The sequence below is a fragment of the Pipistrellus hanaki genome (assembly GCF_964339955.1).
Source record: "Pipistrellus hanaki genome assembly, chromosome: 5".
In the NCBI taxonomy this organism is placed as follows: domain Eukaryota; kingdom Metazoa; phylum Chordata; class Mammalia; order Chiroptera; family Vespertilionidae; genus Pipistrellus; species Pipistrellus hanaki.
This window is the reverse complement of record NC_140507.1, coordinates 30,293,053-30,307,011: the sequence shown is the minus strand read 5'-3', so window position 1 is coordinate 30,307,011 and position 13,959 is coordinate 30,293,053. Positions and strand designations below refer to the sequence as shown.

General features: G+C 37.5%; 1 protein-coding gene across 2 annotated transcripts in view; it reads left to right on the top strand.

Annotated features, from left to right (window-relative positions):
- Positions 1 to 13,959, top strand: part of SEC24A (SEC24 homolog A, COPII coat complex component) — a 60,722-nt gene that overhangs the window by 23,811 nt on the left and 22,952 nt on the right. For both annotated transcript variants that reach the window (XM_084886567.1, XM_084886568.1), the window contains exons 7-11: positions 3,128 to 3,230; positions 4,187 to 4,313; positions 7,783 to 7,892; positions 9,780 to 9,892; positions 11,427 to 11,545. In XM_084886567.1, the coding sequence (XP_084742693.1) occupies positions 3,128 to 3,230; positions 4,187 to 4,313; positions 7,783 to 7,892; positions 9,780 to 9,892; positions 11,427 to 11,545 (572 nt within the window). The remainder of the gene's footprint in view (positions 1 to 3,127; positions 3,231 to 4,186; positions 4,314 to 7,782; positions 7,893 to 9,779; positions 9,893 to 11,426; positions 11,546 to 13,959) is intronic.

Genomic DNA, 13,959 nt, shown 5'->3' with positions numbered 1-13,959 from the left:
AATTCTATATAATCCTTTATTTGCTCTCATTTCAAATTCTTTTTTTATAAAAAAAACACATATAATTATAACATTCTTTCCTTAAAATTAAGCGTATAGGCTTAAATATATAAAGTGAAGATGTTGTGATAAATTGATTTTTGTTATAAATAGTATTTTAGAAACTTCAGCAATTTTGGATCATCACTGGTTTGGCTCAGTAGATAGAGCATGGTGTGCAGACCAAAGGGTCCTGGGTTCGATTCCAGTCAAGGGTACGTACCTTGGTTGCAGGCTCCTCCCAGCCCAGGCCCTGGTCAAGGCATGTGCAGGACACAACTGATCGTTGTGTTTATCTCACATTGATGTTTCGCTCTGTCTTTTCTCTCTTCCTCAGGTGAGGCTCAACATTAACACACACACACACACACACACACACACGTCATTTGATATAGTCTAGATTTGCACACAAGCAAAGAAGAGACTTTTCTTTAATTATATACTAGAGATTATAACCATCTACCCTCTCTTTCTAAATAGGATTTTTTTTTTTTTTTTAAATAAATTTTTATTGTTCATATTATTACAAGTGTTCCTTTCCCCCCCCCTTCCCACCCCACCCTCTGCCCTTTCCCCACTCCCCATTGTCCTCATCCATAGGTGCACAGTTTATGTTCAGTCTCTTCCCACATTCCCCTCTCCCCTTTTCCCCAAGAATCATCAGTTCACTCCCCTTCCATACCTCTGATTCTATTATATTCAACAGTTAATATTGTTCATCAGATTTTTTTTTTTTAATTTCCTTGGTTTTTAGATTCACTTGTCGATAGTTACGTATTTGTTGTTCATAATTTTTATCTTTATTTACTTTCTCTTCTGAAAGAACCCCCTTCAGCAATTCATATAATTCTGGTTTGGTGGTGATGAACTCCTTTAGCTTTTTTTTATTAGTGAAGCTCTTTATCTGACCTTCGATTCTGAGTGATAGCTTTGCTGGGTAGAGTATTTTTGGCTGTAGGTTCTTGCTATTCATCACCTTGAATATTTCTTGCCATTCCTGTCTGGCCTGCATGGTTTCTGTTGAGAAATCAGCTGACAATCGTATAGGTGCTCCTTTATAGGTAACCACCTGCTTAGCTCTTGCTGCTTTTAATATTCTCTCTTTGTCCTTTGCTCTTGGAATCTTAATTATGATTTGTCTTGGTGTGGTCCTCTTTGGATTCCTCTTATTTGGAGTTCTGTGTGCTTCCTGGACTTGTAAGTCCAATTCTTTCCCCAGGTGGGGGAAGTTTTCTGTCACTATTTCTTTCAGTATGTTTTCGATATCTTGCTCTCTCTCATCTTCTGGGACCCCCATGATTCTGATGTTGGATCGTTTGAAGTTGTCCCAGAGGTTTCTTACATTATCTTCAATTTTCTGGATTCTCTTGCCTTCTAGCTTCTGCAGAGGAGTGTGTTCTGGCTCTTTATGTTCCAAATCTTTGACTTGATTCTTGCGATCTTCTATTCTGTTTTTAGGACTCTGTAGAATATTTTTTATTTCAGACAATGTATTCTTTATTTCTTGTTGATCCCTTAGCATTTCTTGTTGATCCCTTTTCATATCCTCATAGGTCTCATTTATTTTATCGGCCTTTTCTAGGAGTCTCTTGAAAAACCCTATAAGTGTGGTTTTGAACTCTATATCCAGTCGCTTTTTGTCCTCCATTTCTTTCGTTTGTGATCTATTTGGTTTAGGCATTTTCGCAGGCAGCTTTTCTGATGGGGCGGGGTTTCAGGGTGGAGCCTACAGCCTTGGCTTCCGTCAGCCCCACCCTATGCGACTCCTGAGACTCAGGGTCCTTCAGTACTTGTTGCAAGCGCCTCTGAGAGAAAGGTGCCCTCGATTTTCGCCTGCTACCAAACAGTGTAAGCTCTCCAGCAATGGGCCCGAAACTGGGGTTCAGTTCAGTTGGAAGTGGAGTTGGAGGTGGCGTTCAGAGCAGTCTGGAGCCTGTCTCCTTCCCGCCAGGGCAGTCCTACGGCACAGCAGGCCGGCCCTTCTCTGCGCTCTGTGTGCGCGCCTCTGGGACCTCCTTTCGCTGCTTCCCCGAGTACCGCCTTACAGCCCAGCTCCCTCTGGATGAGCCTGGGTCCCCGGGGTCTGGCCCAGAACTGGGGTTCAGAGCAGTCGGGGGCCCAGCACAGTCGGAGTTTTCTCTCCTCCGCCAGCCAGGCACTCGGCCTCCCTCCTCTCCGGCTCCGTCCTCTCCGCGCGCGCAGCGTGTCTCCGTACCTTGGGCTTTTACAGCTCCTCCGTGCCTCCTTCTGGTTTTCTCCTTGCTTCTCGTTGTAGAATTTCCAGTCAGTTGACTTTCCTGTAGTTCTGGGTAATGTCCATTTTATATTTTAGTTGTATTTTATTGAAATTGTTGCGTGCGGCTGCGGCTAGGTGCCTACCCGAGCAGCCATCTTGGATTCTCCCTGTCTAAATAGGATTTACATATTTAAATGGGATAGAATTTGAGAGAGCCTGTTGAAATATTTTATGTATTTGTAATCTGATCCAGTGTTAAAATTGTACCCTTTTTTTTTTTTGGTTGTTAATCCTCACCTGAGGATATTTTTTCTTATGACTTTTAGAAGGGGTGGAAGGGAGGGAGGAAGGGGAGAGAGAGACACATTAATTGGTTTCCTCCCGAATGCACCCTGACAAGGGCTGGGATCAACCCCACAACCAAGATACGAGGTCCATTCCCTTGACTGGGAACCGAACCCTTAACCCTTCTTTTTTTTTTTTTTTTTTTTTTAAATATATATTTTATTGATTTTGTACAGAGAATAAGGGAGAGAGATAGTTAGAAACATCGATGAGAGAGAGTCATCGACCAGCTGCCTCTTGCACACCCCCTACTGGGGATATGCCCGCAACCAAGATACATGCCCTTGACCGGAATCGAACTCGGGACCTTTCAGTCCCCAAGCCGACGCTCTATCCATTGAGCCAAACCGGTTTCGGCCGAACCCTTAACCCTTCTGTCTGAGCACGACTCTTTGGCCACTGAACTAAACCAGCCAGGGCAAAATGTGTACCTTTTAAATCTTTTTGTTGTTGTTGCTCAAAAATAATCATAGCAACAACTGATAGATGGTTTTTACTTTACTATAGGTTATTTCGATGTACACTGACTAGCATTCCTCAGACTCAGGCCTTACTGAATAAAGCCAAACTTCCGTTAGGACTGCTGCTTCATCCTTTCAAAGACCTAATGGTAAGTTATAAATTATTTACCTATTAAAATACTTTACCCAGTCTCTCGGTACTGCCATTCTTGGAATAAAATTTGTTCTTTAGGAAGCTGTTTTTAAAAAAAAGAAAAAAAGGGCCTCAAATCCTTCTGATCGACCCTATCCCACTCCCTCAAAAAAGCCTTTTCACTTTTGTCCTAAGGCTCTGGGACCTTAACATATAGCTACACACTGTTGAGAGGATCAGTCAGTACATAAGTGAATTGATTTTCCCAAAGAAACCTCCAATTGATTTTAGGATTTTATTGCCTTTACTGATACTTTTATATTAAGACTTTACAACTTTTTTTTAATGTAGGATAAACTTCAAATAGGAATGTAATTGCAAAGTTTAATTGAATATTTAAATATGACAGTTCTTTCATGAGGTAAGCCTCTTACTATAACATGAAGAAACTTTGAAATAATTTGTTTTAGAATAGAGGTGGGGCACATAGAAGGCCGGTGAAATGATTTGGTCTGGTTCTGCCAAGGCATTAGAGGTGAGTTAATTGAATGTTTGACCAAATATAGCAGGCTAATTTTGTATGGTCCGAGAATGATGTTATATATATCGAAATGGTCCTTGGCAGGAAACAGGTTCCCCACCCCTGTTTTAGAATGTTAATCATTCCTTTGCCACCCATCTCAAAAATACATTATAGATGTACTATGTTGGTTTTGTGTGTAAATGTTTAATGAGAAAATAAATACTTTTTAAAAGGTAAAATTTAAGAAACCAGTCCTAGAAAAAAGCAACAGAGTATCAAATTAATACATCTCTGCTACATAATTTTTTGTGTCGCATTTTGGAAACTTTTTACCCTGGGGTTTTTCCTCCAAAATTATAATATCCCCACAATTATTTGGAAGGTATGATTAATGCTTTGCCTTAGTCATGATGATCACTGCCTTAAAAAAATTAGTTCTGTTTTTTCAGCAATTGCCTGTGGTTACCTCCGGTACAATTGTGAGATGCCGTTCATGCAGGACATACATCAACCCTTTTGTCAGCTTTCTTGATCAAAGGAGATGGAAGTGTAACTTATGTTACCAAGTCAATGATGGTATGTTTTGTGCTTTTTTTTTTTTTTTGAAACATTTAAAAAATTTTACTTCCATTGTAGGGAAATCAGATAATACAAATATGAAGTTAAAAAAAAAAAATCAATAGCCCTGTCTTATTTACCTATAAACATTCCACTCAAAAATAGCTTCTGATAACTTTTTTTTTTTAATATATATTTTATTGATTTTTTACAGAGAGGAAGAGAGGGGGATAGAGAGTTAGAAACATCGATAAGATCGATCAGCTGCCTCTTGCACACCCCCCACTGAGGATGTGCCCGCAATCAAGGTACATGCCCTTGACCGGAATCGAACCCGGGACGCTCTATCCACTGAGCCAAACCGGTTTAGGCTCTGATAACATTTTTCTATGCCCTTATTCTTAAATATTAGAGGTGCACGAAATTCATGCACAGGGGAGGAGGGGTGTCCCTCAACCCAGCCTGTACTCTCTCCAATCTGGGACTCCTCAAGGGATGTCCGTCTGCCCGGGCCTAAATGGGCAGTCAGACATCCCTCTTATAATCCAGGACTGCTAACACCCAACCACTCGCCTACCTGCCAGCCTAATCACCCCTTAACCACTCCCCTGCCAGCCTGATCGACACCTAACTGCTCCCCTGCTGGCCCAATTGCCCCTAACTGTCCTCTCCTGCCAGGTTGGTCACCCCTAACTGCCCTCCCTTGCCAGCCTTGTCACTCCTAACTGTCCTCCCCTGCTGGCTTCATAGCCTACAAGTTCCTGCTCCTGCTAGCCATCTTGTTGTGGCCATCTTGTGTATTGGAGTGATGTTCAATTTGCATATTACTCTTTTATTATATAGATAAATATAAATAACTAATAGCCTGGTGCACAAAATTTGTCCGGGGGGTGGATATCCCTCAGACACTGGTCCTGCACCTTCTCCAATCTGGGATCCCACAAGGATCACGCCTAAACTGGCAGTTGGACATCCCTCTCGCAATCCAGGACCACTGGCTCCTACCCACTCGCCTGCCTGCCTGCCTGATTGCCCCTAACCATTCTGCCTGCCAGCCTTCTCCAGCTACTGCCCCCTGCCAGCCTGCTTGCCCGCAACTTCCGCCCCCTTCCTGGCCTGCTTGCCCCAGCTACCCCTCCCCCCCACCCCCACTGGCCTGATCGCCCCCAACTGCCCTCCCCTCCTTGCCTGACCTAACCACCTCTGCTTCACACTGCCACCATGGCTTTGTCCAGAAGGACATCTGGAAGGTCTCTAGCATATTACCCTTTTATTAGTATAAGGAAGATTATATTCTTCTTAGGCAAAAAAAAAAGAAAAAAAAAAGGTGATAATATTACTTTGATACCACTATTTTATATTTATTATATTGGGTATAATAATAAATGGCATATTTTATACTGTTACTTAAGTCTGTAATTTATGAAATAAATTTTTATTTAGAAATTGTCCCATGCCTTTAATCTAGGGCAGCGATTTTCAAATGGTGCACCAAGTCAGAGAGAGGGAAAGAATCTTTAAAACGCAATACCTGACTAGTCAGGGACACTGACATCTTTTCCCTTAGATTGTCAAATAAAAAATGACAACAACCAACACAACAGAAGCCATCTGGTGTGAATGAATCAAAATTATACTTTTTTCTTTTTTTTTGTCAGATCGACAAAATATATATATTTTTTGTATGCCATATATTTTTAGTAATTAGTTCATGTGTGCCATGAGATGAAAAACGTTGAAAACCACTGGTCTAGGGGTAAAAGAAAGTAGTCCACGGAATAGCTGCCATTAGCTTTATTCACTGCTGGATGAAGGGAGGTGGGCAGTGCTAGAAGGTTAGTTGAATGTAGTTTTCTCAGCAATTGAGAAGGAGGAGATCTCATTCAACTGTTTCACAATTTACTTTTGAGGAATATCATCTAACCAACTTTAATAGGATTCTAGAAGAAAAAGGGTATGCTGATATCCACATTGAAAATTAAGTCTCTGCTTGGAAGGAAATTTCATTAAGTATTGAGAAATAAAGGAATGTAAGATATCAAAACCATTAAAAAAATTAGAGAGACATTGATTTGTTGTCCTACTTATTTTATGCATTCAGGAATAGGGGAAAGTGGCCGAGACCGGTTTGGCTCAGTGGATAGAGCATCGGCCTGCGGACTGAAAGGTCCCAGGTTCGATTCCAGTCAAGGGCATGTACCTTGGTTGCAGGCACATCCCGAGTAGGGGGTGTGCAAGAGGCAGCTGATCGATGATTCTCTCTCATCAATGTTTCTAACTCTCTATCCCTCTCTCTCCCTCTCTGTAAAAAAATCAAAATATATTTTAAAAAAGAATAGAGGAAAGTGAGGATAGAGTAAGAGTATTCTTTTTATTCTATAATAATTCAGAAAATATATGTATAGTGTTTAGTACACCTTGAAAATCTTATGTATATAAAGCCGAAACCGGTTTGACTCAATGGATAGAGCGTTGGCTTGAGGACTGAAAGGTCCCGGGTTCGATTCCGTACAAAATCAATAAAATATTTTTAAAAAAAATCTTATGTATATGCTTCAGTATATGAAATGAAATGGTAATAAAGGTTATAGTCACTTCCATATGCAGCACAGACCATTTCATGAACTATGGCTTATCCTTTAGCTACATAAGAATTTGAATTTCTAAACAGTTAGAAGACACCTGCAATGATAATTCATTTAGAAAATACTCATTGAGCTCCATTACATTGTAAGTGGTAGGTAACTGATATTCCATAGAGGTTTTACTAATTAATGAAATTTACCATACCTTTAGACTTTAAACTTTTTTTTTTAATTTTAATTCATTTTTGTTTTTCCTTTTAAGCTTCATTAGACATTGTTGTTTTTTATAAAGTTTATTTTTTTAAATATATTTTATTGATTTTGTACAGAGAGGAAGGGAGAGAGATAGAGAGTTAAAAACATCGATGAAAGAGAGTCATCTATCAGCTGCCTCTTGCACACCCACTACTGGGGATATGCCCGAAACCAAGGTACATGCCCTTGACCAGAATCGAACCTGGGACCCTTCAGACTGCAGGCTCTATCCACTGAGCCAAACCGGTTTCGGCTTTATCGTACCTTTCTAAGAGTATCCAGAGTCTGTACATATTATGTGTCAAATGTTAATAGCTTTGCTAAAAAAATTATTGGCATTTAGGAATTTTTACCATTTTTTTTCAAGCTATTTTAGAAAAGCTTTAGCAAGAATGAAAATGAAGAGGATATTAGAAGACAGGGAAAGAAAAAAAAATAACAGTGATTTAGTATATAAAAGTAAGACATATGCAGGACCATTTAGTATATGAAGAACTTGAATGGATCTCAAAAACAAAGTGTACATCTTATCCTTTAACATTTAGTCTGTTTTGAAGTATTTATAAATTACTAAATAAGAAAACAGCCAAACACAAGGTTTATTAAACAATCTCAGTTTTATCATTTTATGTTGTCAACTTATATAGTTCCTGAAGAATTCTTGTACAACCCTTTGACCAGAGTCTATGGAGAACCTCACAAAAGACCTGAAGTTCAAAATTCTACAATTGAGTTTATGGCTCCTTCAGAATACATGGTAACTTTTCATTTTTTTATATAACATATTTATCTCATAAAGTGGGTTTTAAATAAAACAAAACGTTACAGTTTTAAATTTAGAAAAGTTATACATGTTCATTTTAAAAGTAGTTAATTAGTACATAAGGATAAGTCTGAAATGTGTACTAGAATGTAAAGTTTCACTTATGATTCTTGTATGTTCATACAGAAATTTGCAATATCATATTGAGATCATATTTACTTTTAAGGCCCTTCAATTTTTTAAATTATAAATAATGTTATAATGAGCATCCTTTTCCAAGTACTTTTTTTGTTATTAACCCTCACTCAAGGAGTTAGGATATTTTTTTCCATTGATTTTGAGAAGAGTGGAAGGGAGGGGGAAGAAAGGAGAGGGGAGAGAGAGACAGAAACATCGATAGACATAGATTGGTTGCCTCTCAAATGCGGTTAGAGCTGGAGATGGAACCTGCAACCCAGAAATGTGCCCTTGACCAGGAATCGAACCTACAGCCCTTTGGTGAGTGGGTAGGTTTGCAGGTTTGAGTCTGGTCAAGAGCAAGTACCTGGGTTGCAGGCTCGATCCTTGGCCCTGATCAGAGCTCGTGTGGTAAGCAATCAATGTCTCGCTCATATACAATAGATGCTTCTCTCTCTCTCTCTCTCTCTCTCTCTCTCTCTCTCTCTCTCTCTCTCTCTCTCTCCCTCTCTCTCTCTCTCTCCCCCCCTCCCTGCCTCCTTTACTTCCTCCTCCCTCCCCCACTCTTCCACTCTCTGTAAAAAAAAATCAGTGGAAAAAATATCCTCCAGTGCAGATTAAAGTATGTATGAATGGTTGGTTAGTAGTAACTGTGCCTTTGTTGAATTAAAAGTTGAAAATGCAGAAGCATTTGTTCTTTTGAATTGGCCTTCCTGGGTTTCTTTTCTTTTATCTCCCAGGTTTTACAAAAACAGCTTTCTTTAAATTTGGAATTTGACTATAGCAAGAGGTTTTGCTTCTCCCCGACTTACCTCTTGGGACAACAGATTCTGTGATTCAGCAAGTGATATATACAAAAACAAACACATACACAAAAGTTAGTACACTATATGTACCAGTTCTGATTGTGATTGCTGCTTTTTATTGAATTGAAAACAGATCTTTGAATTGGGAAGTTTAAAAATGCAGTCGTACATTTTTGTGAAACTTGCCTGAAATGTGTTTGTTAAATAACCAGCTCTCAGGCAACTTAACTTTTCACTTTCAGAACTGTAATTCCTTCTAAATTGTGAAATATGATGCACATATGGAAACTTTTATATAACAAAAATATATAGTATGCAAAATAATTATAAATGCAGTGTTAGCATCACCCAGGTCGAGAAATTGAATGTTGCTAATATTCCCAGTAGTCCTTCTGATCACATTTCCTCCCCTTCCCATTAGAAAACAGTCTTCTGACTAATGGCAATCACATCCTCATTTTTTCCCTTAAGTATCCATCTGAAAACAATTTAGTATAATTTTGCCTGTTTTTTTGTTGTTTTTTGTTTTTTAAATATATTTCTTTATTGATTTCAGAGAGGAAGGGAGAAGAAGAGAGAGATAGAAACATCAATAATGAGAGAGAATAATTGATTGGCTGCCTCCTGCATACTCCCCACTGGGGATCAAGCCTACAACCCACGCATGTGCCCTTGGCCAGAATCGAACCTGGGACCCTTCAGTCTGCAGGCTGACGCTCTATCCACTGAGCCAAGCTGGCTAGGGCTTGCCTGTTTTTTAAACTTCTTTCTACATTATGTTTTAATCCGTTGTTTATTATAGTCTTCATTTAATTTATAAATAATGTTTATTGTTTTGCTATATGTGGACAGGTCAAATGATAAATTTAAATTTAATCTTATTAAATTTTTTTTTCAGTTACGACCACCTCAACCTCCAGTGTATGTCTTTGTGTTTGATGTGTCTCACAATGCAATTGAAACTGGATACTTGAATTCAGTTTGCCAGAGTTTGTTAGACAATCTGGATTTGTAAGTATCTTAATTCAGCTTCAGTTGGAAACTAATAGTGTTTACAAAATGGATAGTTTTAAAATAAAAATAAAAAAAAAGCAAAAAAACCAAAAAAAAGCTATGTAATGTTCTAAAAACCTACGTAAGTCAGTTGTGAACTTTAGGCCTTGCTTTCTCCAAAATTCTATTTTAACTTTTTATTTTGGAAAAATTTTAAACATAGAGTAAATAGAATTTAATGAACTTCCAAATATCCATCCCTCCTCCCTCAACTTTAACATTTTTAGCATTCAGCTATTATTTTTCCCCCCTCTTAAATATTATAGAGGAAGGGGAAAAAGGAGAGAAAAAGGGGGCGGGGAGAGAAAGACACATCAATTGGTTGCCTCTCACTAGCTCTGACCATGAATTGAACCCAAAATCTGGGTATGTGCCTTGATTGGGAATTGAACCCACCACCTTTTGGTGTACAGATAACGTTACCACCAACTGAGCCACACCGGCCAGGACAGTGTTCAGCTGTTTTTGCTTTATGTAATCACACAAACATACCTCTCCCTTCAGTACTTAAAGTGTAAATCTCAATCAGCATATCATCTTACCTATAAATACTTAGAATTATTTTTAGCTCTAATTAAAATAGGAGTGTCACACCAAACAAAATTAGCAATAATTTTATAATATCAACTAATACCCAGTCCAGTTTTTGTTCTGATTGTTTCAAAAATATTTTTTTACTGTAGGTTTATTAGAATAAGAACTAAACTATTTTTACACATTGCTTTTGGCTATTATGTCTCATAAGTTTCTTAAAATATCTGTACTTTACTTTTTATTTATTTAAAAATATCTGTATTTTTTTCCTCTCTCTCTCTCTCTCTCTCTCTCTACTTTAAATAGTGTTTAGTTACTTAAGGTAACCTATAAAAGTTTGTGTGATCTTTTAGTGTAATGCATTATAGTGTTCTTGTGTTCCATGGAAGAATACGGAAAGCCAAATCTCATCAGAAACAGATTAACTCCCTTACCTTGATGATAAGGGGCATCCTTGTTCTTGCCAGCATTTGTACTTTTAATGTCATAGGTTGTGTATGAGGATTGTCTGTTGAGGAAGAGTCCACTGATTCACCCAAACATGGGTAAAATTTTTAACAACTATGCAGTATCTAAATTTATATTAAATTTTAGAGTTGGTATATAGTAACTTTATAATATATTTTATAAATTAAAATCTTCTACAAAGTTTTGTTTATACTTTCCAGTATTTTTATATGCCATTTTCCAAGTGATTATATAATTTTATATAGGTGTAATGAGTTTTGAATTGCTGTATTATTATTGGGTTTTCTTGATTGGTTTACGTATAGTGTTTTCACTTTGAGTAGGATATATTTTTATGGTGATTAAACATTGGGTGGGTTAAATGTTTATGTTAGGACAAATTCTATAATATGAAAGTAGATATTTTCATGTAACTCTTATTGGATATTTAACATATATGTATATGAATATGAGAAAACTTGATAAAATACTCTTCTAAATTTATTTTTAGGCTTCCTGGCAACACTAGGACAAAAATTGGCTTCATAACATTTGATAGTACAATCCACTTCTACAGTCTTCAAGAAGGTCTCTCTCAACCTCAGATGCTAATAGTTTCAGATATTGAAGGTACATATACACTTGAAATTATTCAACTATCTTAGTCATTTGTAGCTTTAGAAATATTTCATGACTATTTGATAAATTAAGAATGTATGGTATAATTCTATATTGAGGAAAACCTTGAGTATAATATCATAAGATTGTTGAAATTGTAAGAGTCCTTCAGTTCAATCCTCATTTAATAGAAGGAGGAAGTAGTTATAGAGGAAAAGTGCTTTATAAACAAGGCAACACATTTATTCAAAAAGTATTTGAGGAGAGACATATAGACCAATAGAGAACCCAGAAATTATATAATATATAAATTATATAATAGAATAGAGAACCCAGAAATAAACGATTACATATGTACACTTTGATTTTTTATATAAGGATGCTGAAAACATTCAATGGCGAAAGACAGTCTTTTTTTTTATATATATATATTTTATTGATTTATTACAGAGAGAAAGGAAGAGAGATAGAGAGCCAGAAACATTGATAAGCTGCCTCCTGCACACCCCCTACTGGGGGGATGTGCCCGCAACCAAGGTACATGCCCTTTAGCAGAATCGAATCCGGGACCTTTCAGTCCACAGGCTGATGCTCTATCCACTGAGCCAAACCGGTTTCGGCGACAATCTTCTTTTTTTAAAAAAATAATGTTTTTGGAGAGAGGAAGGGAAAAGGAGAGAAAGAAACATCAGTTGGCTGCCTCCTATATGCCCCCTGCACTGGGGATAGAGCCGCAAGCTGTCTATGTGCCCTGACTGGGAATTGAACCAGCAACCTTTTGGAGCATGAGATGACACTCAATGAACTGAGCCACATCAACCATAGAAGAAAAGACAGTCTTTTCAACAAATAGTTCTGGGAATACTGAACATGCAAATGAGTGAAGTTGGACCCTTACCTTAAACCAGATAAAATTAACTCAATGGATGAAAGAGCCAAACTTAAGAACTAACACTACAAAATATAAAACTCTTAGAAGAAAACATAGGGGGAAATCTTCATGACACTAGAGTTGACAGTGATTTCCTGGATGTGACACGGAAAGCAAAGACACCAAGAAAGAAAAAAATAATAAAACGGACTTTTTCAATATTAAAACTATTGTATATCAAAGAACACTATCGAGAGTAAAAAGTCAACTCACAATAAAAAAGGCAACTCACAGAATGGGATAAAATATATGTAAATCATACTAGTATATCTAAGAAAGGATTAATATTCAGAACATCTAAAGAACTACTCAGCAACAAAATTACATCAAAAATAGGCAATTTTGCTGCCAAAACCAGTTTGGCTCAGTGGATAGAGTGTCAGCCTGCAGACTGAAAGGTCCCGGGTTCGATTCCGGTTAAGGGCATGTATCTTGGTTGCGGTCACATCCCCAGTAGGGGGTGTGCAAGAGGCACCTGATTGCTGTTTCTCTCTCGTCCATGTTTCTAACTCTCTATCCCTCTCTCTTCCTCTCTGTAAAAAAAAAAAAAAAAAAAAAAAAAAATCAATAAAATATATATATTTTTAAAAATAGGCAACTTACTTGAATAGATATTTCTCTAAAGAATATATACAATGACCAATAATGAAATAATGACAAAATACCTAATGTTATTAGTCATTAGAGAAATGCAAATCAAAACCACAATGAGATACCATTCCATGATATGGCTATTACCCAAAAACGGAAAACAAAAAATATTGGCAGGGATGTGGAAACAGTGGAACTGTTGTGCATTGTTGGTGGCACTGATGGTGTAGCCACTATGGAAAACAGTATGAAGAGTCCTCAAAAAATTTGTATTTTTTACCATAATTTAAAAAATTAACTCAAAAGTTAACTTAAGTGTGAGACTAAAACTATAAAACTGTTAGATGGAAATATAGAAATAAGTTTTTGTGACCTTGCATTAGGCAGTGATTTCTTAAGATATAACACCAAAAACACAAACAATAAAAACATAGATAAGTTAGACTTCTTCAAAATTAAAAACTTTTGTGTTAAATTCAAAGGACACCATCAAGAAAGTGAACTGAACCCTAGCTGGTTTGGCTCAGTGGGTAGAGTGTCGGCCTGCAGACCAAAAGGTCCTGGGTTTGATTGCAGGAGGCAACCAATCAATGTGTTTCTCTCACATCAGTGTTTCTCTCTGTCTTTAACTCTCACTATCACTCTCTCTAAAAGATCAATGGAAAAATATCCTCAAGTGAGGATTAAAAAAAAGTTAACTGAGAATCAATAGAATGAAAGAAAATATTAGAATGAAAGAAAATATTTGTAAATCATATATCTGATCAGGGAATTATATCTAAATTATGTTAAGAACTACAACTTGCCGAGGCCGGTTTGGCTCAGTGGATGGAGCGTCAGCTTGTGGACTGAGGGGTCCTGGGTTTGATTCCAGTCAAGGGCATGTGCATTGGTTGCAGGAACG